The 27356-nt window shown below is 46.1% G+C and overlaps 2 protein-coding genes across 4 annotated transcripts in view; one reads left to right on the top strand and one right to left on the bottom strand.

The window, feature by feature from the left end:
- The window catches only part of Insyn2b (inhibitory synaptic factor family member 2B), a 107446-nt gene extending 88006 nt beyond the window's left edge, over positions 1–19440 (bottom strand). The window contains exon 1 of the mRNA XM_008767623.4: positions 18846–19440. The gene's annotated coding sequence lies outside the window, so the exon portion shown is untranslated. The remainder of the gene's footprint in view (positions 1–18845) is intronic.
- Positions 1–27356, top strand: part of Dock2 (dedicator of cytokinesis 2) — a 417576-nt gene that overhangs the window by 308987 nt on the left and 81233 nt on the right. Inside the window, exons 28-29 of one of the 3 annotated variants that reach the window (NM_001419946.1) lie at positions 21234–21332; positions 23611–23705. In NM_001419946.1, the coding sequence (NP_001406875.1) occupies positions 21234–21332; positions 23611–23705 (194 nt within the window). Of the gene's footprint in view, positions 1–20118; positions 20871–21233; positions 21333–23610; positions 23706–27356 lie in introns of those variants that run through there. The other 2 variants (XR_010055204.1, XM_039087140.2) reach the window with 2 other exon arrangements.

Here is a 27356-nt window from a genome sequence, read left to right as displayed (position 1 = left end):
GCAGATCTATCGTTCATACCCCAAGGCTTCTCTCAGCTCCACTTAGTGCTGTTGACCTCCCTCCCAGGCCCAGGGCTCCCTGTGGCCCTGCTGGTTCCTTCAGTGAGCCTGTGTTCCTGCAGAGCTCAGTGCTCAAGGGGAAGGTTTGGGTGGGAAGGCTATGTTTGCCAAGGGAGCACAGAACCTGCAGGGAGCTCCCAGTTCATTTCTACTGGGCTGCTGCCATGCTGAGTGTTAAAGAGCAAATACAGCAGGTCCTTTAAAAGGTACCATGGGCGTGCTGCCTGCACGAACCCCACAGATCTGCATGCTCCTGTGATAACTACAGCCATATGCCCACAGAAGGCAAAAGCCAGATGTTACTCAATGGAATCTTCTGCCCTGGTGATGGAACGAAGTGAGCTCTGAGGGGTTTGGAGCACAGGGAGAATCTAGAAACTTCACATTGCAGAAGGAGCCTCCCTGATCACCTCCCCCTCCCCCAGCCTTTAGAGATTGCCTTTCTCCCTTCTCCACACTAAGCTTAGGTTTCTATGGGAGTGAAAAGCCCCAGAGGTAGGCAAAACAAGAGAGAGAGGCATGCTCCAAGTTGGGAAACCCATGGTTGGAATAAACAGGGTTGTCCTTGAGAACCTGTGCATGTATTCAAATTACAGCTTTCCCCCTCGTGTCCTTAATACAGCAGCCCTTCCCCTTAGGATTAAAATAGAGAGTAAACGGTGGCATTTGGGCCTTTTTCTACCTTTAGTATGAATTAGTAGCATGTGGTTTAAATATTGATTTCTATGAGAACAATGTCCCATTTTAATATGCACTGTTAGTCACAGGGCCCTCTTAAAGATTCGTAAGTAAGGCCAGGAGAAAAGACAGACTGGCAGGAATGGCCAACAGAAGAGAGGCCATGTAGGCAGCAGAGGTGTCATCCATCAGCCACCCAGTCACCCTTATAATTGACTCAGGGAGAGGACCCTCACCTCTTGCACATCTGCTGTGCTAAAACTACTTAAGGCAGTGGGGGCATCCAGCAGGCTCTGTGGCTCAGTGTCCTTAGCAGCTGGGGCAGACTGGATAAGGAAGGACACGCCTTCCTAGAATCCCAAGCAAACAGCTCTCACTCACAGATCCCCGACTGTGAAGCCAGGGGCTGGACCGAAACAACAAATAAAAATTTAGTATTGTTTCAGAATATTCCGGCAAGTAGAAATCATGTTTTGAAAGCATACATTTCCCCATGCAATTTTGGGGCATTTATATTACCCTGCAGAAACAGACGTAGTTCAATGTCTTCAGATCCTGAGAAATTTATGGCCAAACATAAGAAAACCTTCCAACATCTCTATCAGACAGAACACCAGGGGAAGGTAGAGCGTGTTCTCTTTCTCTCTTTCCCCCCTCCCCTCTCTTTCTCTGGAGTCCTTTAAACAGGGGTCATTGTGTTTTTAATTGGGATATTAGGGGATAGGTATTAGAATTGAAACCCATAGAAAGCCCCTGCAATTCTTGGGTCTCACGAGTGCCTTGTGCCAGTATTTTATTAACACATCACCTTGGTTATGCCTCACATCTTAAGAGTTATTACAGAGCCTGGACCTTCTATCACAGGATTGTAATTCCTGATCTTAGAAGGCTAAAGCTGGGAGATGCAGGTTCAAGGCCAGCCTGGGCTACTGATTCAGTTTGAGGTCACACACAAGTCATCATGGTCTACAAAGATCTAGAATGTTCTAGAATGGCCCAAAACTTCAGAACAAGGACCATGGAGCCCAGGTAGAATTCAAAAGAGATTTGTCCAGGAGAGGAAGAAGCAGAGCTGTGTCAATACCTTAGTCTCCTAACAAGTGTCTCAGTGGTTATTACTGTAACCCACAGAAGAGTAAATTACTTAAAAACTAAGCCCAGGATGAAGCTGGCTCTTCAGAAGGCACACTGCCTCCCCTTGAAGACTTGCCCTTATTGAGGGTAGATGGGGAAGGCATAAGACAAAGCAGCATTTATTGTTGTGTGAAACTGATTAAGGCAAGGTCTACCCTGCCTCTCCAAGAGCTTGCCCTAAGGACTCATGATAAATTCCTGCTGGGTTACACTTGCAGCTGAGAAAGTGATGTGGCCACCATAGGAGCTGTGTATGCTTTCCATGCCAGAAAATTAAAACAGTTTAAACTGGTATGTTTTCTCTCTTTCCTTCCCTTTTTTCCCTCTTATGCATTGGCTGCCAGAGAACCCAGCCAGCCCCTCTGCTATTTATGTCTGCTCAGATGAGATGCCTGAATTCCCTAATTCTGCTTCTAGTAGTAAATACAACAACTTCAGGTCATTGGTAATATACCACGTGTTTTCAGCTGTCAGTCATTTCACATACTGGGAGAAAAGAGTGCTCTTAACCTCATATCAGGAAGATGGAGTGCAAAACAATGGGCAATTAATTTAAAAGAAAAGAATCACGAAAGCCCTTTTAACAGATTGAAAGGTGGGCTAGAAGACTTCAGTCACTTAATTTCTCTCCTGACCAGTAATGGAATGGCAGACACAAGACTCTGAGTACTTGACCTTCATGTCCCTTGTCACTGTTGCTGGTAGTGTACTGTGTTGAAACTCTGCAGCTACCTTGAGAAACAGCCATCAGTGAGCGATGCCTCCAGAGCCAGATTAGGTCGACCAGTTACCTGTTTGCAGGCTCATACACAGAGGCTGTTATCAAGCATGTTCTACATCTGACCTTGGCCAGAAGATGGGAGTGAGCACAGGAGGCAGCTCCTAAGGGCAAAGAATAGATTGCCTTCATCGGTGACGTTTCTACTTCTAGAATAAAGGCTGTCAGAGCTTTGGTGTCTGTGAAGGCTTTCGGAATTAAATTAAGATGAATTGGGTGTAATTGAAGCGACTGCTACCACACTGGGAAGAATTAAATTGAATTGCCTCCTCTTGCCTCCCATCAGGGGAATGGCTCACCTTTGTGAGCCAATCAGCTCTAACACTATGGCGAGAGTAAGCATGGCTTCTGAGTATCATGTTTAGAATTTAAGCATATGTTTGTGCAGAAGGTATTTAATACGTATCTCCTCCGTCCTGGGCCTGTCCTGGCTGTTGTGAGGACAGTGATGGACTACACACTCAAATGTTCAGCCCTTTAGGAGCTCCACCTAGGAAAAGGACCAGCGCTTAATAATTCAAAGCATAAATAAATGCCTAATTTATGCTTCATACCTAATTTATACATAATTGGGGATCAGGAGAAGTACTGAGATGGAAAGCTGTAAGGTTGAGTGGGAAGAACCCAAAACAGACATTATTAGAATAACTTGTCCTGGTGCGCCTGGGCACAGCAGTGGCAGATACAAGCTGTTAAGGACGGTAGGCTTTACAGAAGATGAGGCAGTGCATAGGGCTTAGGGTATGTGAGTTCAATTCTGATTGCTTCTTGGAGAAGCAGGTTCAAGATTGGAATATCTTCTGGAGCTATGGCTATCGTAAATGAGAGACACATTGATCTACACGGGGTGGGGGGGTACAGAAATAGAGTCTGGCCATATTTTAGAGGCGGAATTGGCAAGCAGTCAGCCACAAGATAGATGACAGAACGTGTCAAAGGTGCCCGAAGCCTCCCGTCCAGGTGGCCAAGGGAACGGAAGACAGGCTGCCATTTGGCATGCTATAAAAGAGAATCATGTAGGAGGCTGGAGTCAAGGATTCTAGGCAGGCACGTGCAGTCTGAGATGCCTGTGAGCTGTGCTCCTGGGTTTCTCAAGTAGGAGTTTGTAATACATGATGCATCCTGACAATATCTATGGGAAGCCGAATCTGTATCAGGCCCTGTGTGGGAGCAGGATGAAGATACAGGTAATACGTGGTTCCCGACTTCCAGGAACTAAATACCAACTACTTGCAATGTCGAGATGGAAACACTGTGATCAAAGGTAGGAATGAAAGGAGAGAGAGAGAGAGAGTGATAGAGACAGAGACACACAGAAAAACAGAGAGAGACACAGAACGAGACAGAGGTAGACCCAGAGAGACAGAGAGGCAGAGAGACATGGAGACACAGAGAAGACAGAGGCAGACACAGATAGCAGGAGAGAGAGAGAGAGAGAGAGAGAGAGAGAGAGAGAGAGAGAGAGAGAGAGAGAGAGAGAGAGGAGTGGAAGACAAGAGAAAGCACTTTTGCTGGGGTGGCAAGTGTGAAAGTAGGCAGAGGGCCCGACATTGGAGATGGAATTCCTCTGCCTGGGCCACGTGAGCCCTATATTTGCCCAGACTGTGTCTTCCTCGGTGTGAGTTGAGGGTGAAGGGGTAATAAACTCTAACTCCAGTTTGCTTGAGTCCATGGGGGTGAGAACTGACCAAAATGTGGGTGAATAGAGGTCTTCAGGGAGGCTGCCCTACCCAACACGCAAGCTGAGAAGATCATTAGACATGGTTGCTCTGGAGACAGCAATAGCCCTCTTCCCCAAACCCAGTGAACACAGAAGTAGAGCTGTAGAGCTGTCTTTGTGTCTCCAGCCCCCAACCACGGCCTCTTGAAAATAGCCCAGGTATGGTGGGAATAAATTCGCTCCTGCATCGGTGAGACAGAAGTTGACAAATTTGTTTTTCTTTCAGTCGCTTTAAGTATAACGCGCAGTCACCCTGGCCTGACTGAGCTGGCATTGACAAGAAACCCATCACAGACTTTCCCCTGGCCTTCCCCACATTGAAAACATGCAAAAATCCCTGGGGACTTCGTTCCAAGGAGTGTTCACAACCAGCCTTCCTTTTGATATTATTCTTGTCTGGGCACGCATCTCCTCAAGAGCAGGAACGGATTAGAGAGAGCTGGGGTCAAGGGCTAGTGGTGGTAGGGACTCTCCTCTCTAAGGTGTGTCAAAGGCAACTTGACACATAGAAAATTCTGCGAATTGCTGTTTCTTCATTACCTAGCATCTGTGAACACTGAGGCAGCATAGGAAGGTTCTATTTCCTTCTACTTCAATTGTGGCCGTCCAGCATCACCACCACCAGCAGCAGCAACTGCCTGGAAGTTCATGAAAAATGCAGACTGTGAGGTACCAGCCCAGACCTCAGGAGTCCAAATCTCATTATATGACCCACAGGTAGATACTAGGCCCCTTGATGTTTGAACAATACTGCTGAAGCACATAGTAGGTATTCAATGGAATGTAGTCTTTGTGAGCATTCTCTTCAACCTTCTGCTTATACTCATGAATTCTTCATACTTCCCTACTGTGTACAGAGTCAGTGACACGAGCCCTTGATAAGACTGGCACATAGTAGGACTTTGCTGCTCAAAGTTTCACCTCCCACCCCCTCTTCAAATTTACCTTTGTTTGTTTGTTTGTTTGTTTGTTTGTTTAAGACAGGGTCTCACACTGTAGCCCAGGCTGGCCTCAATCTGTCAGGCATCCTCCTGCTTCAGCTTTCTAAATGCTAAGAGTGCAAGCGTGGATACCTAATGCTTTCTGTCCTTAGCAGCCATCTTGGTCCCTCTGTCTTCCCTTGGTAGGAGACGCTCACTGGAAATGCTTGCCCAGAAGCTCCCTTAGGTACCCGTCTCAAACTTGAGCATCCATCAGAGACACGGCTGCTATTATTAGTCTCATTAATCCAGGAAAGAACCTATGCTAGAGGCTCAGATTCAGTGAGTGCAAGGTGGGGCCAGAGAAGCCCTGTTCTAATGGGAAAGCATCAAAGGAACTGTGGCTGGGGAAGGAATAAAGGGCCAACCTCCGTAGAAATGGAGGAATGAGGGCAGAGAGAAGGGAAAGGAAAACCCCAGAAAGACTGAAGCACAAGGAGATATTCCTTCAGGTTGATGTGCCATCCACTACCTCGTGTCAAGTGGTGAAATTATATGGACTGGAACATGACTGCAATACAGATTTTTCATCCTCATCCATCTGGTGAGGAAGACCCAGGGGAACAACCTAGCACCTGCCATCTCTGGTGACCTTGGGCCTGTCCTGTGCTCAGTTTCTTCTTATCTTGCTGCTTAGGACTCAGGGATCAAGATTCCCAGGCTTGTCCACGTGACACACCTTTTGGAAAAGGGTTCTTCTCCTATTCCCAAATTCAGACAGTCCTTCTCTCCGTTGCCTGGGCTTGTCATTGTGAAGCCTGGCATAGTCTGCCGGATATATTTGCAAGTAAAATGTCCAAGTGCAGGAGAAAGTCCTGGGCAGGGGCAGCCAGATGCACTGAACTGTATCAGACAAGTGGCCCATGGAGCAGGCAACCTCGTGATGTGCATTTCCGCTGGGAATAGCAACCTAGCCTCTCACTTGTGGGGTCCCTTGCCACATCTCCTGTGAACACAGAGAGACAGTGCTGCCCTTGAGAGGCCAGTGGCCAAAGTCAAGTCAAAATCATGCCTGGTGCTCCCTCTCCCTGGGGCATCCTGCAGAAAAATCTTGATGGGACTGCTCTATAGGTTTTGTCAGCGCACAGACTATCTGAGAGCATCTTGGGACGAGCTACCTTACCTCTTTGAACCAACATGTCTTTGTTTATTAAAGGCTGGTGTCTGCTTTCTAATGTGACTGTAAAGATTGTCAAGAAGGATGTTTAACCACCGCTTGGAACATGTTTGATTCACATCAAAAGCACAGATAAGTGTGCATCCCTACCTTCCAGCAGTCCCACCCTGCTTTGGATAATAGGGCTCCTGTCTTCAGTTCTTCCTGGACCATTAGTTCTTTAAGAGAATGAGCCAGTTCTGATTTCCCTTCCTATCCAGTCAGTCAGTCTCTGTAGGTCTACTGAAGTCTACTGTGTGCTTATCCTGTGGGAGAGGTCCATACCCCTGGCCTTGTACACAGTATAAAAGCATTAAGGGTTACCAAATGAAAGGAAGTTATTAAGGAAAATGCTCATTGAATTTTGTGGAATACCTACTGTGTGCTTCAGCAATGCCGTGCAAATTTCAAGGGGCCGAGTACCCACCTGCAGGTCAGATTGTGATCCCGGGATCTGGGCTAGTGCCTAAGAGTCTGCTGCCTTTCTCACAAGCTTCCAGGCAAAGCTGCTCATAGTAGGTGGCCCATTCTCCTACTCTATTCAATTGTATTCACATGAGGCTGTTGAATAGAGTGGAAGGAGCCGGAACCTTCCTGCACCGTCTTGCTTATGTTCAAGGGTGCTTAGGAAATATGGAGATGAGTTGGGCAGGAATGCATGCCTTGCCTAAGATCTCACAGCCAGCTAGCCCAGAAATCCGGTCTGCTTGACTCATTCTCATTTGGTGAACTTGCTGCCCTGAAGATAAGCATCTCGCCCATTAGCCACTCAGGGAACCTTAGACCTATGCCCTGGATTCATTTCTGTTGCTGTAATATCGATTTATCTAGTCTCATGAAGCTCGGGATTCCCTGCCTAGGGAATGGTGCAGCCCACAGAGGGCTGGATCTCTCTCCACATTGATTACTCAAGAAAAATCCCCCACATACATGCCCTCAGGCCAACCTATTAATAGAAATAAAACCACATGGAGACTTTCTTCATTCTGAGTTATGTCAGATTCACAACTAAAACCAAGCACCCTGATATTCCAGTGCCCACTACGAAGAACCTCTATTGTGAAATGCCCCTGGGAAATCAGGGCCCCGGAGACCGAAGTCAACCAGGGGACAAGCAAAAGCTAGGATCACACATGTCAGGCACTGATTATAGACATTTGGGATTTGGAGTTCCAAAGCAGCCAATGATTTTGTGGAGAACTGGAGCCTGTAGAGGGATAGAGACTTGTCTGAGTTTTCTCAGCTTGTTGATGGCAATGTTAGGACTAGAATCGAGCCACCAGGTCCCTACTCCCTACTAGTTCCTTGTTCCAATAAGCTGATGGTGACATCCTACATGGGATGGAAAGGGCATCCTTTTCCATTTTCCTGGGAGGAAAATGAATGTGAGCATTGCCCTTATAAAGACACCCCATATCCTTCTGCCAAGGCCCATAGATTCCTGGGAAGCATAAGGGTCCTCAGACGCAATCAGTTGGTCTCAGAATGATAGGGAAAGTCCTATCTCCATGCGCCGCCAAACTTGAAGTGTTAGTATGCAGCGGATCACACTCTGAGGTTGGAAGGCCTTTAAATTTCCCAAATGAAACCTCTGACCCCACTAGGCAGGAGCATAATTTATGACTCCATCCAGCGCAGTAAGCATGTACTGTCTTAATTATAGCATTATGTCAATTTTGTCACATGCTCCATAATAGAGCTACAGTTTACAAAGGTGTGCAGCCAGCATTTTTTTTTAATTTCTTTTGGAAAGCAGTGGGCATTGACATGGTTTAAATTGGAGAAGCCCAAATCTTAGCTGTATCGATGCCTCTCTTGTTCAAGTTGTTTAAGTTACTATGATACATCAATAAGGAGAAGAGAAACTCTCAGTGTAGGACTGTCCCGGTGGGAACCAAAGAGTCAGGTAGAGTCCATGAAGGCTTTCTGCAGGAGGAAATCCCTGTGTTAATCTTTAAAATGAATCACTGGTTGTTGTGGTTAGAGCATGGAGAGAGGGGGGAAGAGAAGTAAGTCTACAGGAGACAGTACAGAGAAATGAGGCAGGGTAAAGAAGACGGGTGGGCAACTTTGAATGCCATTGTGGGACGTGGGGTGTATAAACATGAAAAAGTCATGGAAAGGGATCATATGTACAGTGCCCATGGGAGTTAGGCAGGCCAAGTGAGGTAACTGAGTGAGGTGACCAGCTGTCCTGGTGTAACCAGGACTGAGCGGGCTTTCTGAGCTTTTCCTGGGCTTGCAGCGTGGAAACTTGAGCATTTCATGCCTTCTTCGCTGGGCTGAGCATTTCCAATAAGATAAATTTAATCACCTGGAAAGGCTGGGTAGGACTCCTAGAGCTGTGGGGAGCATGGCCCAATATTACCAACCCTTCTGAGGTCCAGGAGAAACAAAAAAGCGACGATCAAGTACAATCTCTTCTGGTCTGCACATGCTGGCCTTATGGCCAAGTGTCTTTGGAAAGTGGGGTCAGCCAAATGAAACTTTCCTGTGGGCTGCGGGCTGCAGCCCACCCTCCTGCCCCTGCCCCATGCCTCTCAGATGTGCTTTAAGATAACTGCCATTCCGTAGAGAGAAGTTGGTGGTCATCTATTTGGTTTGTAATTTGATGCTGAGCCCAGGGTGTGATCGATCAAGCAGGAGGCACAGTGGTGGCAGGGACACCTATTTAATTTTTCAAAGGTGAAATTAGTGTTCAACAGCACCGTGCTCTTCCCTGAGCCTGGAAAAAAATCTATGGAGTGAGGAAGGGAAATAAGACCTATTTCTAATATGAGATTTAATTAGGGGTTAAGTTCGCTTGGCATCAAGACACCTTCATGACTGATATCAGACTCGGGGTAGGGGAAGTCATTTTGTTTGTAGGAGTTGGTGGGTCAGGGAATTGTTGGAGGGGTGATGGCCACTTAGTCAGTGTAACTGTATGCTCACACAATTGGCTTGTAGCCTCAGCTTTGTCATTTTCAAAGGCTGTGTGATGCTTGGGAAAGCACCTAGCCTTTCTGGGCTCTGTCACGTCTACCTGTGTTACAGAGATGTTTTCAGAATAGTGTCCCAGAACACCCACCCCCTTACCTCTCTAACTCAAAGCTCTAACTTCCATTAGACTTCTGGCCAGGATATTTTGCAGCCTGCTGGGGAACGAGAGTCAGCAGGGGATTTATAGAACCAATCAGCCCAGACAACTCTGACATCTTTTCCCTTTTTCTTTTCTAGATGGAATTAGTAGATAGTCTGCTTTAGTAATGTTGATCTGATATCTGGGCACTACCAGGCCAGCTCTCTCAATGGCATTTTTCATCGTGTGCCACTTGCTTTTTCTTTAATTGAGTGTGCAGCGGAGCTCAGCTATGGGCGCTGGGAGCAGGAAGGAAGCTTCCGACACAGGTCTGGGCCTTCTGCTCCAAGGTGGAGGGCGGGGCAGGAAGGGGGGTATTTTGCATCCGTGCCAAACTGCAGTGTCACCTTTATTAGTGGACAGGAGTAGGAGTCTGCAGGCGACTAAACTAATGCTGGCCGTAGCGGACAGAGATCACAGGGCTCTCCTGCCATGCTGAAGGACGGGAAGTGGGACAAACGAGACTGAAGAAGGGAGAGAAGAGCTGGAAAAGGGGGTGCATTAGCATGATGTCATTCGGAAACTTGCAAGGCAGTGAATGAGATTAAGAATCATTCCCAGAGCTGGCAGGCCTGTGAGGAGGTAGAGCCCAACAGGAAGACTTGGCTTGGTTGACAGAACTCTGTCTAGGCCAGAGTCAGCCAGCCTGGGAGGCTCAGGAATGAGCATCCATCCCCTCCGGTCCCCTCCTGCCTGAGCCTGGATGTGGGCAAGCACGCTGCATCCGAAAGGGCTTTACAGGAACTCATTACGGCTAACCCTTGGACTCAGCTTTTCAGCCACCCTGACCCCTCCCAGTTCAGCTTCCTTGGGGTGTTTTCATCATTGGGATGAGGTTCATAAAAGCCAGAGCCTCGTGATCCTGCCACTGTTCACAGATGAAATAACAGTCCCTTTATAGAAACGAGGAGCAAGGACTTTGAGGAGCTTTCTTTACCTTGTCAGCAGAGCTGGCCTGGAGGTAACAGTCGGCAGGTGCCAGCATGCCATCCCATTACCTACAGATTGAGTTTTGTCGCTCAGAGCCTGCCATTCCAGGCCCTTCCACATCTTTCATGATCTCCCCCTGTGAGCTTCTGTGGTACTAAAACCCCTTGCTCACTTCCACCTCTAGCTCTGTCCTCATTCTGTCCCATTCTGTCTAAAAGTGGGACAGCGGTTTGTACTATCAACTTCCTTCACCAGCCTCTGGCAGACATCACTAATCGATCACCACAGTCTTTCCTGCTGAGCTAAGACTTGGCCTTGAAATCATTCCCGACACAATTCTCAAGGCAGTCGCTACCAATCAATTAAATTAATCAAATTACAAGACGAAAAGTATTTTCTGTTATCCATCTAAGATGTCATTCCCGATTCTTAGTTGAATCCCTCTTAACCTCGTCATTCCTCAAATCTACATTCTCTTTGAAAGTTCCCTTGAATATATCTAATCCACTCTGTCGCCACTTAAAAGCCTAGAGCAAATGTTACCTACAGCATTCATTGTACGCTTATCTTGCCGCGTCAAAGTGCATGAGTCTTTGCCTGCATAGACCATGGAATCTTAACTGTGGTGTTAGTGACATCTTGGGCTGGATCCTCTCTTGCCTTGTGACATGTCCTTTATTGCAGGGTGTTTAACCGGCACCAGCCTTTGCCCAGTACATCAGAAGCAACTCCATTTCCCACTTGTGATAGCTACCACAGAAAGAGGTTCTGGCTGAGATTTGGCCTAAGAAATGGAAGCTTGAAGTTTAAAGTAAGATGCGAGAGATGGTCTTTAGGCGTCTACGGACCTCAGACACCATGGCGGGGTGGGGATGGGGTAACTGAGGGAACCCTTTTATCTACAACGTAGTCTTCTCCATAGAAAACGTTGGTCTGGCCTGGCACAGCTGCCTATGAACATTATCTATCTGCCAAGGGAGAAGCAGGGAGACACTGTGCAAATCTGCATCCTCAGTGCAGCTACTGGATCCATGGTTTAAATCGCCTGCTAGCAGACAACTGGAAGCAAATTGGGACAGGTCAACATGCTGTTCCTGGGGTACCAGGAAGGAGCGGAGGCTTCACATTCAGAGAGACATGTTAGGGATCTTTTTAGAAGACCCTCTTTCTGAGACTTCTGACCCTCCATCCCCTCAGTCCTAGAGCTGGCATTCATAACCACATTCACAAAGAGAAAACAGAGTTTTAAAGAAGTAAAGCATCCTGTCCAAAATTCCAGAGCACATCAAAGAAAGCCAGGCCTCCATCCCAGGTCACACTTGTCCAGCAATGCTACTGGTATGGGACAACAGATGTTTTCTAGTATATGGTGGAGATGTTAAACAGGGAATCTCTTCCCACACAGTCCAGATGATGGAGAGGTGTCTCATCGGGATCTACAGTTACGAGAGTCTTAAACTATGCTATGGTATAGCACAGCTGTTGAGCGGCTTGGTTGTCTGTGTTTTCTGTTATGATTGGTCTGCCTACTTCTTCCCCCATGCAACCTTACACAAGTACGTGTGGGTATTTATCTCTCCCTCTCTCCCTCCTTCCGTTCCTGCGGGAGCACGGAACATGCCTTGAATGATGTTTCCCAACATTCAGGAGTTGTCTGACAGTAGCACAAAGATTAAATATACCATCGTTTTGCTTCGTTGACTTTGCAGGTATTGCTTAATTTTAATTACAGTAACTTAGGACTTCAATAGTATTTTTTTTTCTTTAAGGAAAGAGAACAATGGCATTTCTAGAGTCAAGCTGTTCTAGGAGAGTTCTGTCACCTCCCTGCTCCCTGATTTCCTCATCCGTAATGTTCAAACAGTATTACCAACATCTGTCAAACGTTGATGTCCCAGTATGCTTTCCCAGGGCTGTGAGAGAGCACTGGCCAACACCAAGCTGGGATTAAAGGGCTTATTTACATCATAGCTTGTGATGCATCATCCAGGGAAACCCAAACAGGAACCTGGAGGCCCCAGATGAAGCAGCTAACGTGGAGAAACATGTTACTGGCTTGCTCCCAGACTCGAGTTCAGTTGTCTTTCTTATATAGCCTAGGCCCATCCCCATGGATGGCAAAAGCCTTATAAACTGGGCCCTTCCGCATTAACTAACAATCATGAAAATACCCCCATAGATGTGCCCATGGGCCTGTTAATGAGGCAGTTCCTCAACTGAGGTCCCCTCTTCCCCGTTGTGTCACGTTAACAGCCAAGATGAACCACCGCAGTTGGTAAAAGAAGAAAGGCATTTGCAACAGTCTCTCCACAGTAAATACACAAATGGCTGTGGTGACCATTGACAGATTGCTCGGCTGTACCTGGCATGTACATGTCTGACTGACAATGGTTTATCTTCCTTCTAATCCTTCTCTTTCCTGTGAACGGTCTGCACAGATGGGGAAATGCGGAACTTAGCATGGTATCTGGCCCACTGGCCTTTACTTGGCAGTTGTTATTAATGTCTTTTAGTTCACAGCTCCCTATCTGTCTCAGATTTCACAACCTTTCATGATCCCTTACTCCACAGAGGATGTCCCTTTGGATCTCTTTGCCTAGATGCACACGTTCACAGAAGCAGGTGGGCTACTTCTTAGGCTATGCGCACCAGACTCCAAACCCTATTAGTGTCTCTGGTTTGATTTGGGGTGGGACAGGTGGGTGTGAGCTGAGAGCTACGCCCTCTTGTCAAGAACTTTCCAATACAGACGTTCTTAGGAAGTTTGGCATGAAGCTTAGGGAGCCCACCTCGGGTGTGAACAACGAGGAGAACGCTTTATTTCTGAAGTTGTTCTTTTCCCAATCAGATGTGTGGCCCTCCCTGCCCTTACTTTCATGGATGAAGTTGGAAAAATTATCCTCTGTTTGGGAGGGGAAAACATCCCAATTAATAATAATAGCCCATTTCCCAGCAAGTTGGCCTCTCAGGTAGGTTCCCAGATTCAGATGGGTTTAATTGGAGGCTGAGAGCAGCCAGGAGTAGACTTCTGTTTAGTCAGCACTGAACAGCAGGGAACTGAGCATACCACGTCTGAAGAAAAATGAAATCGACGTCAAAGTGGACTCCATGTGTGCTCCCACAGGAGGGCCAGACCATGCTAAGAAGCAATCATTTAGCGACAAACACTTGCTAAGGAGTGACGGCACTTAAGGCATAATTTACACGTTCTACCAACCTATGACCCTGGAAATAGCACTAGCATGGCTCCTTGGAGACAGGCTGGCATGTAAGACATGGAAACTTCTTCTTTACAGAGTGGATGTTAGGGCACATAGTAAGCTTCTTAAAACTCAGATTGAGAGCGTCCATTGCACTCAGAAGAAAACCCAGACTCCTGCTCCTCACCCCATGCGCCCTTGGGAGTTGGCTCCTGCCTGTTTTCCTGGCCTCACCTTGTACTTTACCCTTCTTTGTTCATAGCTTCTGGCCATGCTGGCTTCTGCTCCGTCTCTGATGCTCTCAGGGTCTTTGATTCCGTCCTTCACTTGACCCATGATGTTGTTCCAGGTTCTTACACAGCCATCGTCATCACTCAGATGTTAGCTCCCAGAATCCACTATTGTCTACTTAGTCCAAACTTAGGGCCTTACATTCTTTCCCTGTCCGTTACCTTCTCCTTTTTCCTTAGTAGAGCAGACTGATGTCTACAATTGTTTTTACTTTTGCTGGCTTGTTACCTATGTGTCTTCCTGTTTCTAGCCCCACTCATCTGGAATGAAAGCTTCTAAAAAATGCCTTTGATAATCAATCGTGACATCTACAGCATCAGCATCTAGCCCCGTGTGCAGCACACAGTAGGTGTTCACACCGTGGGTGCTCACACAGTGGATGTTCTAGAAGTACTTATTGAATTAAGGAATATGTAAGAGGGTTACCTCATGGAACTTGACAGAATGTGAGAAATAGAACAAAAATACTTAGATTTCTGGCCTCTGCTAAATCAAAGGTATAATACCCAGCTAAATTCTCAGTTTATAGAGGAGGGTCCCCATAACATTCTTTTAGAGAAAGAGAATGAAGTACTAAATCCAATCTCTTAATATTCATCAAATGTATGCAATATTCAGGTTCAATTCTAGATCCTAGCAATACAGCAGCAAATAAAGTGTCTCTGCTGAGTAGAGCTGACACAGAAGGTACAGTATAAAAATCCAGGTCCATGAAAATACAGGTTTGGAAACCTGAAAGGCCCTGCTTTTATTTCCTACAAGACCACAAACTAAATATCTGCCTAGTCAAATTATTTGGCTTCATCCCCCTCATGTTTCACATCTATAAAATGGGTACACAGCTTAGCTCATATATATGCTGAGAAGTCTCAGGGAAACAGTGAACAAAGCATGAATGAATGAATGAATGAATGAATGAATGAATGAATGAATGAATGAGTAGGATCTACCATCTCCTACTTTCCCTTGCCACAAAACACCTTACTATTCTCTTTGGAAGATTTAAAGTAATCTCACAGGCAGTAACAAGCTCCAGCTAGGATCAGAGGTGTTTGTTCCAAGGGAAGAGTGTGTAAGGAGGACAGGCTCTTCTTCTAGTCTTGCTCCTGGTAGTCTCTCAGCCATCCCACTGGTCCTGCAGTGAGGACTGTTCCCTAAGGAGCCACCGCCTGCAAGTCTAGCCCTGGTTTACCCAGGCAGCTGAGCGGTCATTGATGCCCACAGTATCTGGCAGGGATGCATGGTGCTAGCCCTCCTGGAGTTACCATGCACAGGTGAGCCACATTAGGATGCCCGCAGAGGGACAGCATCCAGGCAGCACCTCGCCGCTTTTGACATGGAACAGATCACACAAACCTAGATGTGTGTTCATTTCCCTAAGAAGGAATGGAACCGGCTTGACCTACCACACGGCAGGACCCCCTTGGGTAGCTAAGGCGTTTCAGGACGCACAAAGACAGGCACCTCCTAAAGCCAGACAGCTGAGGGATTACGTTTTCCACACGGGCAGCGGCAGCACAAGCTTTTGAACGATTTGAACAGCAAAGTCACTCCTCCTACCTTCCAGTGACTGTCTTCAAGTAAAAGAAAACTCCCAGCATGCTTTGCTCCGGGAGGTACACACTTGCTGAGCGGCTGAACCTGAGACACGGTAACCAAAGGCCACTCAGAGTTAAGGGCCATAAAGCCACTGTGGCCAAGCTGCAGTGGGGAGCAGTTAAATCGGTTCTCAGACAGTCACTGGTAGACAGTTACCATTTCCCCCGCGCTGAGAATTTTACCTGGTTAATCAGTGTAGTTTTCTGGACCATAGCCAGTAGCATAATAATAATAATAATAATAATAATAATAATAATAATAATAATAGTAATAATAGTAATAGTTGGTACTTACTGAAGGCTCTATTTTTTCAAGGATTTTTATATAAATTAATTCAATCTTTTATTCTCCATATAAAATAAAGTGTTGGTTTTTTTTTAAATCTTTTCTGGACACATTACATGAGCAAGCCACACAAGATCTTACTCAAGGTCACAGGCACATAACTGGCTTCAAGACCCCCCTACTCCCCCTGCTTGTGGCTCTGTATGGAGTAAGCATTAGATATGAGCTCCTTGGAGCACAGCCTTAGCCACCCTACTGTACACTCCCCTGATGCCCAGCCCTGTAGCCAGACTTGGCATTGCTCTAAGAGAACACTCTGACAGCTCAGCCTCCCTAAAGACTTTTCTAAATTACAACTCCCAGAGGCCTGCCCAAGTTATGAGATGAATGGGCTTCAGAGCCCTTGCTTTTCCTGACACCACAGTCTCCCACCTCCAATCAGTCCCGGATCCACCATACAGACAGCACTAGTTTAATCCAAGAATAAAATCAGTTACATAAGCACATAACAGACAAGGGGTTGAGCAGAGGAACAGCCCGGAAGCAGCCTTTGGCCACTCTCAGCTCAGTCCCCGAAAGTGTAGCCCGTTCACAGAACTTTTCATCTCCCCGTGAGCCTCCCTCGGCAGGCAAAACTTTCTCCTTCATCCCCTCTCCTTGGTGCTTTCTATATTGTATTTTATTTTGGTCGTGCGCATTATCTGAAGTTGCCATAGCAACGCGTCACCAGCTGCTATCTCATAGTAATGTTGGCATTTAGGTAGCAAGCTCCTGGGGTTGACTGTTTCCTTCCCTCTGTGTTCTCACCTCTCCCACCAATCTCAGGTGAGTGGGGGATGCTTTCCAGCCGAGCACCCCCCCTCCTCGATTTCATTCTCCAAAGCAGAGCAAATGATTTGCCTTCTTTGCCCCAGTGTACTCCAGCACCACAAGAGTCCTGACACTCGTGTGTATGAGTGTGTGTGTGTGTATGAGTGTGTGTACCTGCATGTCTGTGTTTGCACCAAAGGTTGCTAAGTAGGCATGGTTAAATTGAATGTTGTATGCAGAACAATTAGTATTTCCAATAATAATATTATATGGACGTGACTTTTAATACAAGAGAGCCAAGGTAATGATCTGAGGAGAGTTCCTACCAGAACTGAAGTCACCTGCTATGTTGCTCATACACTATCGGTTTTCTCTTGTTTTCTTGACGGAACATAGTAAAGAAACCCTGACTGGTTTTCCTCAAACCAGCTTCAGTTCTCTCCCAGATGTGCGAGCCCTCTGAGCGTAGCGATGAGCTGAATTAGTTACAAGAATTGATTGTCTCAGGTAGCCAAAGAGGGTCCTATGCGGCAAACGTGCCCCGCCAGTCTGGCTTTAGGTAACCCCTCATCAGCCGAGTGCCTGCGATGATTGCACTTATTTTTATACATTTGACCTAGTTTTAAACTGTGTCTCCTCATGCTGTGATTCATTAGCCACATTTTAAACCGCCCGATTAGAGCGAGGTGACTCTGCCTGGTTTGTGCCAGAGTCTCAGATTCAATTTCTCTCTGGAATTTAATATGCAAGTCCCTCTGGTACTCTTGTTTTAAGAAGCAATTTCCTATCCAGGCACCTGGCATGCTGCTTTGGTATGGATGAGTGGCTGCCTCATGCCTGGGTAGTAAATATATGTCGATTATAGAATTTCTGCCAGGAGTCAAAAGAAGAGGGTTCTAATTGGCTCAGATTACAAGGGGATCCCCCAACTCCCCGAGAACCCCGTGCAACACTGAGGCTTCTCCAGGTCGTTGGAGGGGATTGGGAGTGTGAACTTTTAAGGATATAAAGTTTGAGCAGCAGGCGACCTTAGGGCTGGCTCTGTTGGCTGCCCAGGGAAAATAGTCGCCCCTACCCCCCAATTTCTCTAAGAATTTTAGACATGGCAGGTATGAAAGTCTGGCCTCAGACTTCAACTTGGGAAAAAAAAAAAAAAAAAAAAAAAAACCGGGAGAGGGCCAAGACACAATTGCCATTTTGAGGACAGTCTTGAAAGGAGCCATCAGATAAGCACAATGTGCTTCCATTATCCCTTCATTGCATGGGAGAGCGTGAATGGCCATTCAATTCAAATGACAGAGAAGAGCCTTTAATGAACCTAGTGCCTGTGGCTCTCTCTACTTCAGGGTGTCTGTTAGTCACATCTATGTGATCGCCTAAGGATCAATACCAAAGTGAGCTGGGCACTGTGGGAGAAAATCAGGACGCTTCCGGTTCAAGATAAAGCAGTCAATTTTTGGTTAACAGGCAAACGCAAGTGACCTGTCTAAACTTCCATGGCAGTTGCATGCAAATCTAGTGGAAGGCACCCGACTGGGCTCTTCTACGTGCTTGCCGATCAGGACAGAGAAAATAAACGAGCTGGTAAAAAGTGATTTGGATTGATCCGTGAACTCTAAGGCACCGACTGACTCCTAATAAAACAATAATGGTTTATTTCATAAAACGGTCAAACTCTCTAAGGGAGAATGGAAACCACCCCCTCCCCTCTTTCATTATTTAAAGAAAGAAAGAAAGAAAAAAAGGCATAGAAGTTTCCTTAAACAAACCCTAAGAGAACGCAGCCTGTTCGAGGTAATTCCAAGCAACTTGAGCTCCTCTGAGGTTTGCTCTTTACATTTTCTCCTCTTCCAATTCAAATCAAGCCACTGGGAATAACGAGCCTTGCGGATCGAGGCATTTGGGGCAGCCTGCAGTTCTGACAATGGTGGATTTCCACCACACACACACACCCACACACAGTCTCAGCACTCGGTTAAGCCAAAGATTTAAAGTAAAACTGTTGTCCGAGAGACCACAGCATTTCTTTTTCTCCTACAAGATCATCGATTTAAAAAAAAGAGAGAGACAAAAAAAAAAATCAAACCTTCCCATATCTCTTACCTTCAAGCAGTGGAATTACCTGCAGAGGATGCAGCCCCCTTTCTCCTACAACGAGTCAGCCTTTGAGCAGAAGTGAGATAACTCCAGAGGAAGGGAAAATAAGCCCTTTATATTGTAATTTTTCACTGTTTATATGCAAGGAGTGTAGTGGGTCTGCTCACGTAGGAATAAATAAAAAGACGAACAAACTGAACGGCAGCTACCAAATGAAGAGAAAAGCCCTCTAGTGGCCGCAGGGTGAATTCCTTCAGGAAGGGAGAGAAGAGACGGAGGGAGCCGAGGAAGCACAGGTACACACCCACACACACACACACACACACACACACACACACACACACACACACACACACTCACACACACCCCTCTACTACCTCTCTCTCTCTCCAAACTCTCTTCCTTCCCTACGTTTAAGCTAGCCAGAGGTATAAAATGTCATTTCTTGATTTCAGTGAGACCTCGTGCGTGAAGTTAGCTGCTTCAGCCTGGTTGGAAAGAGTTGAATAATTCTGCAAACTCACTACTACCCCCGCCCCCCGGAGGTCTAGCCAGGAAATAACAAGCAGGTGGAACCCCCCAAGGCTTTGAATTCCTCTGTGCAAGGTGGCTGGGGATCCTGAAAGTCTATGCTTGGTGCTCTGGGCCAGATATCCGTGTTTCCTAACACGGGGTGAGTTTAGTGGCCGCCAGGTCCTGTGCAGGTGACCTGCTTAGTCACAGAGCTCCCTTCTTTTAAAAGGTTATTCAGCTGTTCCAAAATTATCAATAGTATCTTAAGTGAGGACCCTACATCGTCACCCCATTCTGTTCTATAACTGGCCCTGCTGATTGGGAAGGCATGGCACCCTTCACTTCCTAGTTGAAAAGAACCAGGAAGCAATGGGAGCCCGTACCTATGTGAGCTACTTTGGTAATTGAGAGCATGCGACACATTTAGCCAATTGAAGAGACCTACCAAGGAGTGCAGAGGAGGCTTCCTGGGGTCATTAGCACGTCCAGCACTAGAGCAGACCTACAGGCCGGCTAATATACAGATTACATGCGTGCATGTGTATTTGATATTTCTAACAACATGAGAATTTTTTAAACAAAGGCCACAGTTTGTGACACACACATAGACACACACACACTCTCTCTCTCTCTCTCTCACACACACACACACACACACACACACTCTCTCTCACACTCTCTCTCTCTCACTCTCTCTCTCTCACACACACACACACTCTCACTCTCTCTCTCTCTCTCTCACTCTCTCTCTCTCTCTCTCTCTCAGGTATCACACAACTTTATTTTTCAACATGGAACTTCGAGCCAATCCTCAGCAGTGGGAGTCCCTGGATACTCCCTGTACCCCACCACTATCCAGGCAAGCTTCAGACAAATCTGTCCTGGGCGGGTCCACACTGAGACCTCCTCTGGCCAAGATGGCAGTCCCTCTAGGATCTGGCAGGAAACAGTTGAGAATATCATCTCAGCCCTGCTTGACGAGTGGCCAGTGCTTTCTTTGTCAGCTTCTAGAATGTATCTCCTCAAGTGCGGCTTCTCTATGCCAGCATGGCCCCAGCACAGACACTTAACACCCTGGGAGGGAGAACACAGGAGAGTCTGAGTGATGCTCTGGGCCATGCCTTTCTACAATGCATGCTTCTCCACTCCCAGGGTTCCCTCAAGACCCACCTCCTCCTCGGGTCTCTACCTTGATTTCCTTCTTGTCTGACTCCTTTCCTCATGAACATTAATCATGCTTTCCCAACTAAATAATAAACTCGCTAAGAGCAAAGGTTGTCTCTCCACATCTCCTTTGTCTTCTTTATCCCTAACAAATGCCAGTCCCGGTAGGTGTTAGGTTCTCTCATGGCTGATTGATTCATGGCGATCCAGTAACTGATCTCTCTGCAGAGACTTGCAATGCACTTAACGGCGCCGTTGGAGAGGTTGATCTTTCCAGGAATTCTTCTGGGAGTGGATATGGGCACAGATAAGACGGTGGGGATTCACACAGACAAAATTATTTACCAGAAAATGAAACCGACCGCCCCTGAGGACCTTGGCTGGCATAGGCTGAGTCTCCCAACATCCACAGAGTGCAGTTCCCAAGGTGCAAACAGCACAGAGGTGGGGCTAGATGGTGGGTCTGCTCTTGGTTCTGTATCTGGAGCTCTTAGCACAGCTACAGACACATAATGGGTGTTTAATGAGTGCTTTTTAAATGAATTAGCAGTAAGGACATTTCCTCTTAGGGAATTGTTTTACATGCCAGCAAGAGGAGACACTTCACTGCTGGGTGGCCCTTTATCCATGCCTGGGGTGGCTGTATGTTTTCAAGTTTGATGCTAAGGAGACAGAAAGGACACATTTCAGCATCATATTTTCCATTATGTTTTGTAGAGTCACTTCGTGGCATGCATGACAGCCATCTTGGACCAGATGGGCGACCAACACTATTCCTTTTATATTGAGACCTTCCAGACCAGCTCAGACCTTGTGGTAAGTCTGCAGGACATGGCGGGGGTGAGGGAGGTCAGGCAAGAAATGGAGAAGAGAGGCGTGGCATACCTTGTGCTTCTGCTCATGAGTTTGGGGCAAGAAGACCCCTACAGATCTCAAGCGCGTGTGTTGCAGATTATGACACACGCATCTGATTCCATATCTTGTATAACTCATGTCTAGAATGTGTCTCCAGCCCATTAAGGTGTGTGCTATGGCTCCCACATCTAGATTCCCATTAGCAAACAAACACTTGTTGATGAATCGTGAGTGCTCTGGAGCTCAAGAACATGAGTGTGAGAGCCCCAATATTTTAGCTTGGACTCCTAGATAAGCAACTATGTGGCCACAGGCAAGCTAACTCCGCTTAAGCCTGAGGTTTTGTTGTTGTCTTGGTTTGGTTTTGGTTGTTGTTGTTTTCTAAACTGTGAGCTAGGGATGACCCTGTCTGTGTCAGAGGCTTTGAAACCTGAGTGTGACAGGAAGCACTCAGCAGAACAGCTGTCACTATGCCGTGACACGTGTACAGTGAGGGTTGGTTCCTGAGCCCCACTCACCTCTCATCTGCGACACCCACCACCATCACCAGAGAGAATTCACAAACTTGGCTCTCTGCCAAGGGTCTAGTACGTAGTATGTGCTTGATCCTTGTGGGGTAAACATTGCCCCATTCTGATGTGGAAGCTGGGACCTTATACCACAGAGGTGATTTTTTTCCTAGAAGCAAAATTTGTTAGAAATAAGCCAATGCCATTTCCAGACTTTCACAATTTAGCTTAAAGCAGTGTTTTTTAAATGATATTCTCCATAGCCCCCTCACTACCCTACCATAAACACACATACATCACATATTACACCACACACACACACACACACACCACATACCATATCACTCACACAAGCACACAAATGTACATGCACACATGTATACACACAACCACACATATAGACCAACACACACACCCAATTGCACACACACGGTACACTCCACATGTACACACATACTACACACACACCACATACATACACTATGCCACACACACTCATACACACAATTGCACACATACAGTATATTCACTCACACAAGCTCACACCACACGTATACACCATACCACACACATACTCTCACACACAATGGCACACTCATATCACACTCACACACAGTTACACACAGCATACTCACACTCACACATCCACACATGTATGTATACACGAGAACACATACCATACATATACACCATACCACACACACTTGCATACACACAACATACTCACATATACATACACACAATAATTCACACACACAATTGTACACACACAATTGCATACATACAATTTCATAGCACACTCACACACAATTGCACACACATAGCATACTCGCATGCAAACATACACACACACACACACACACACACACACACACACACACACACACACACTTACCAAATGCAGCTAATCCATCTTTATCTATCTCATGCATTGGGTTTTAGGTGAGATTTTCTCTGAGCAGAGGCTGCGGCAAACATGACTTGACAAGCACTGCTTAAGGGAAGAACTGCGCATGGGTGGGTTCACTCTGAGTTCGAAGCTTTACCTAAATCACCTGGGGATTTGGCTTCATTACTTGCAGCTCAAGATGATCTTGGTACCAGTGGTTCTTGACTTTGCTGTCTGGATCTGTGCCGAATTTATTTTTCCTAAAGATAAAGATAAAGGTTAGCCTACTGGCGAATTTGCTGGAGAATGTTTAAATCCACTTTGAACCTCTTTAAAAGAGAGGGAGAGACCCTTGTTGCCTCTCTTCTTTATGAGTTTACACGCACATGTGACATTTGGATTAGCTGTGCCTGTGCATTTCTAATTAGATGCTCATTTAAATAAGTGTGTATTTGCTCAGTGACCCGAGACTGTACCATATAGTGTGGGTTATTTACTTCTCAAATACATATTTGGGAAGATGATTATGAAACCATCAGCAAATACATTTACTTCTTTATTCCTAACGACCGAACCAATAGTTCTTTATTCGCAGAGACCATTTTTAGCCATTGTTCGTATTCTGCTTGTACCTGTGAGGCAGAATCTTGGTAGCTGACTTACAAATTTCCATTTCTAACCCATTGCGATGACTTCGAATTCCTAAGCAAAAACCTGGGCCCCTTCTCAATCCTAACTCTAAAGGAAAATGAGGAAGATATTCGTTCACTACCACCAATACGTAGACACGTGAAGTCTGTCCCTGGACTTGGGGTGACAAGTGTGTTTGGCACTTTTATAGGACTTCTTGATGGAAACATTCATCATGTTCAAGGACCTCATTGGGAAGAATGTGTACCCTGGAGACTGGATAGCCATGAGCATGGTCCAGAACAGGTAAGCTGCCCAGCGTTTCCAGAGTGTGCCTCTCGTGTGCCCACCATTTATTTTAAAGAACACTAGCTATAGAAGGGAGGGAAGAGATTAAAAGGTTAACAGGCCCTTCCTTTCTCTGCTCAAACACAAGGAAGAAAGAGTTCACCCATCTTGAATTTACTCTAAATAGCCCCGTACTCCTTTTGTTTTCAAGTAGCAGTTAAAATGTGATACTGTGTATGATAGCAAGGTTTAGGAAGGTGTTATAAAATAATGTTGTTCGAAAGTTCATTTAGAGTCATAAAATGTTTTCTGTGTCATATATTAAGTAAGTGTTCAAAGCACTGGGTTAAACCTTTAAAGGTCTCCGTGTTACAGTACTGGACGGGCGGGGAGTGCCTTCAATATGCAAATATGATTTTCTACGATGAAGAAATGGGGGGAGCATTTTACAGATGAATCTGCTTTTGAGACAGTGTAGGGTATAATGTATGCACCTTTTGTTTATTTATGGAATCCCTAATCAAGTCTCACAGAATATCAATGTAACCCAAGGATAACTCAGATCCCACACGAGCAATCGCAATGTGAGGTAAAAGATTACAACCTTCACTACTGTGTCTCTAACACCATCGTGGCAAGGTCCACGCAAGTCCCAAGACTCAGACATTTCTCATAACCTCTTCCTGCACTTCCCTGTCCCCCACTGTCTTTTGCATGCTGTAGTTCCCCTGCTCTGTCTCCGGATCCTGTTCTCAAGTCCCACCCATGTCCTCTCTTGAGCAAGGTCCCTCCCTCCCTTTCTCTCTCCCTTTCCTATGGCTCCTTACATCTCTTTCATGTCTCTCCCATAGAAAGCCCTTCATCTCAAAGACGTTTCTAGTTTTATCTCCCTGTGCTTAAGACCTCTGTTCTTCATTACACCAGCCAACTATTGGCTGACAAAGACAGAAATGTCCCCAGAGAGTGTCAGAGAAGAAAAACCAGAATATTCTTGAGTGAAAACACTGGAGGAAAGACTATGCATTAACATTTACATATTAATGATGCTGTCATTGCATAAGGTCTGAGATCTGTCTCTCGAATGCTAAGAGCTGATGTAATACCGGCTGATCTCTGGAAAATTGTTCTTCCAATTCCTTGGCGCCCAAGTGTCCACCGTGTGATAGACACCTGGCTCCAGTACTCTTGGACTAGCTTTAGGACTGCAGGAGGGGCGGAGGAATCAGTCAAGGCAGAAGAAGGCATCTGTCTCCACACCTCCTCTTATTGTAGGAAGAGGGAGCTCTTCCTGGCAGCACAGTGTCGGGGAGCATATCATTCTAGCCTATGCTCACTATGCCTGGTTCGCATCTCCCATGCTTAAAGGCTGGCTTTGCAATGACTAACATGCTGGTGATGATTCTACTAAGCACACTGTGGCTCAGAAGTAGACTCTTCCCTGGCCTTGTGTCCTGCCAGCTTTCTGAGCATGAGCCCTATGGAGGAGCAAAGACACTCATACTTGGAAGGGCTCTGTGCTTGGTTTAATGCTCATGTAACCTCTTGACTCTTAATCATTTTTAGACAGTGGGACCCTGTTATCATTTTGTACTGGCTCCATAAGTTGTGTAGCTTCTCAGATGTCAATGGTCAGCCATCTTGGATTAAGGTAGACTCGATCTGCTACTCTGAGCATGGTCCTTCACTGTATGCCAGGAGATAAACAGATAAGTCTGTCAAGTTCTATGAAGCATCCCGGAGATGGTACAGGGTCATTTGCATTTGGGATTATGTCCACCTTCTCCTGATGTCTACTTCTCTATATGTGTATAAGCTAACCTCCCTTCCTCTAAAAATTCTACACCCTGTGATTCCCTCACGGCAGGAAAGCCTGTTTTCCATTCAATGTCTGTCTGTATGTCCTCTTAGCTGCTATCCTCACAGCCTGTGGCCAGTTCTTCACAGGACTGGTCAGTTTATACACAATGAACTTTTCAAGAGCAAACTCCATGTGCAACCTGACTTTGTGTATCTAGTCCTAGTGCAGACAGTGGCATTCATGAATATGTACAGCCACTCTCTGTGCCCACAGGGAACTTCCTGACTGGGATTTTAAAGGAATCTGGGCTTTTGAAAGTAGAAGATTTATGGGTTCAGATAACTTGAAAAACTTAGAGGTCTGGTCATGCTCGGCCGTATCCAGGCGTTCAAATGAAGACAGAAGAAACGGACGCCTCTCCCTCTGTCTTGTCTCTGTTGGCATCATTCTCAAACGGACATTCCCTTTAGAGGAACGAAAGTACACTCCACAGGTTGCAAGTGTATCCATTTAATTTTATTATGTGCACGAGTATCTTGGCTGCATGTATTCCAGTGAACCACATGAGTGTCTGATGCCTGTGGAAACCAGAAGGGGTCATCAGATCCAGGGATAGTTTGTGAGCTTCTGTGAGGGAGCGGAGACTGGAAGCAGTGTCCTCTGAAGAGCAGCTAATGCTCTGAAGTGCTGAGCCATCTCTACAGGCCTGCAAACATGTATTTTATTGAAAGAAAGAGGAGAAAGGAAAACGTTCCAGAAAAACCTGCCGAGAGAAGTTTCTCTTTTTATTTTCTTTTTCTTTTTTCTTTTTCCAGTCAGTGCAGAGTAATTCCCAAGGCTAATCTTCAAAGTCTGGTTTGGGCTACATGTTCATCCCTAAACCTCTGTGGCAGAAAAATGAAAGGCATTTTTAAGTCGAGCTTTGATCTTACGACCTGCCTTCTGAACCAGAGGTAGTATGGTCAATTCTACCCAAACAACAGGGAACCAGGGAAGTAATAGAGAAGGCAGCTCTCCAAAGAAAAACCCAGAGTTACTGTTAGTTAGGAAGGAAAACAGATGACATGAGCTAATACAAAGCCAGAGTTGGAGTTCATCAGGTAACTTTCCCCTTTTGGAGATGTGTACCAGGAATTCTGGGAGAAGTTCTTAGTGATCTGTGTGAGGAGCTTTTGGAAGAGGCCAGAGATGTTCTAGTTCCATTCCAGTTGCTATGATAAAGTACCCTGGGTGGGGGGGGGAAGCAACTTTAATTAAGAAATGGTTTTTATTAGGCTTAAAATTCCAGGTTCCAGCCCGTTATTCTAGGGAAGGCAAGGCAGGAACTCAAAGCAGCTTACTCCATCTGGTCAATAGCACATAGGAAACGAATGTGTGTATACCTGTGTCTAGCCACCTTTCCCTGACTCCCACACAGTCTACAATGGTGCTACTCATGTTCAGGGTGCTTGGTCTTTCTTCCTCAGTTAACTCAATTAGGAAAGTTCCTCAGAGATCTGCCCACAAGCCAACCTGATCTAGGCAATCCTTGCCTGAGATGCTCTTCCCACACAATTCTCCATCGTGTCAAGTTGACAAGTAAAGCGATCCTTCTGTCTCTGTACCTGGAAAATGGAAGGCAGGAAACCGAAGAAAGTAGAATTGTCTCCTAAATAAAAGCAGTTCCTGCTCTGATCAGTGAAATACATGTCTTTACATCTCAGTCAGTGTCCTTTAAACTCTGGTTCGAGGGTACAGCATGGACCGCCTGTAGCCCAGGTTGACGTTGAACTCACGACGCAGTGAAAGAAGAAGCTTTCCAATGCATGGCCTTCCTGCCTCAACCTTCCAAGTCCCAGGGTTACTGACCTGCACCATCACAGCCCACTGCA

The sequence above is a fragment of the Rattus norvegicus genome, chromosome 10 (assembly GCF_036323735.1).
Source record: "Rattus norvegicus strain BN/NHsdMcwi chromosome 10, GRCr8, whole genome shotgun sequence".
Lineage (NCBI taxonomy): Eukaryota > Metazoa > Chordata > Mammalia > Rodentia > Muridae > Rattus > Rattus norvegicus.
This window is presented reverse-complemented; position numbering and strand designations above follow the sequence as displayed.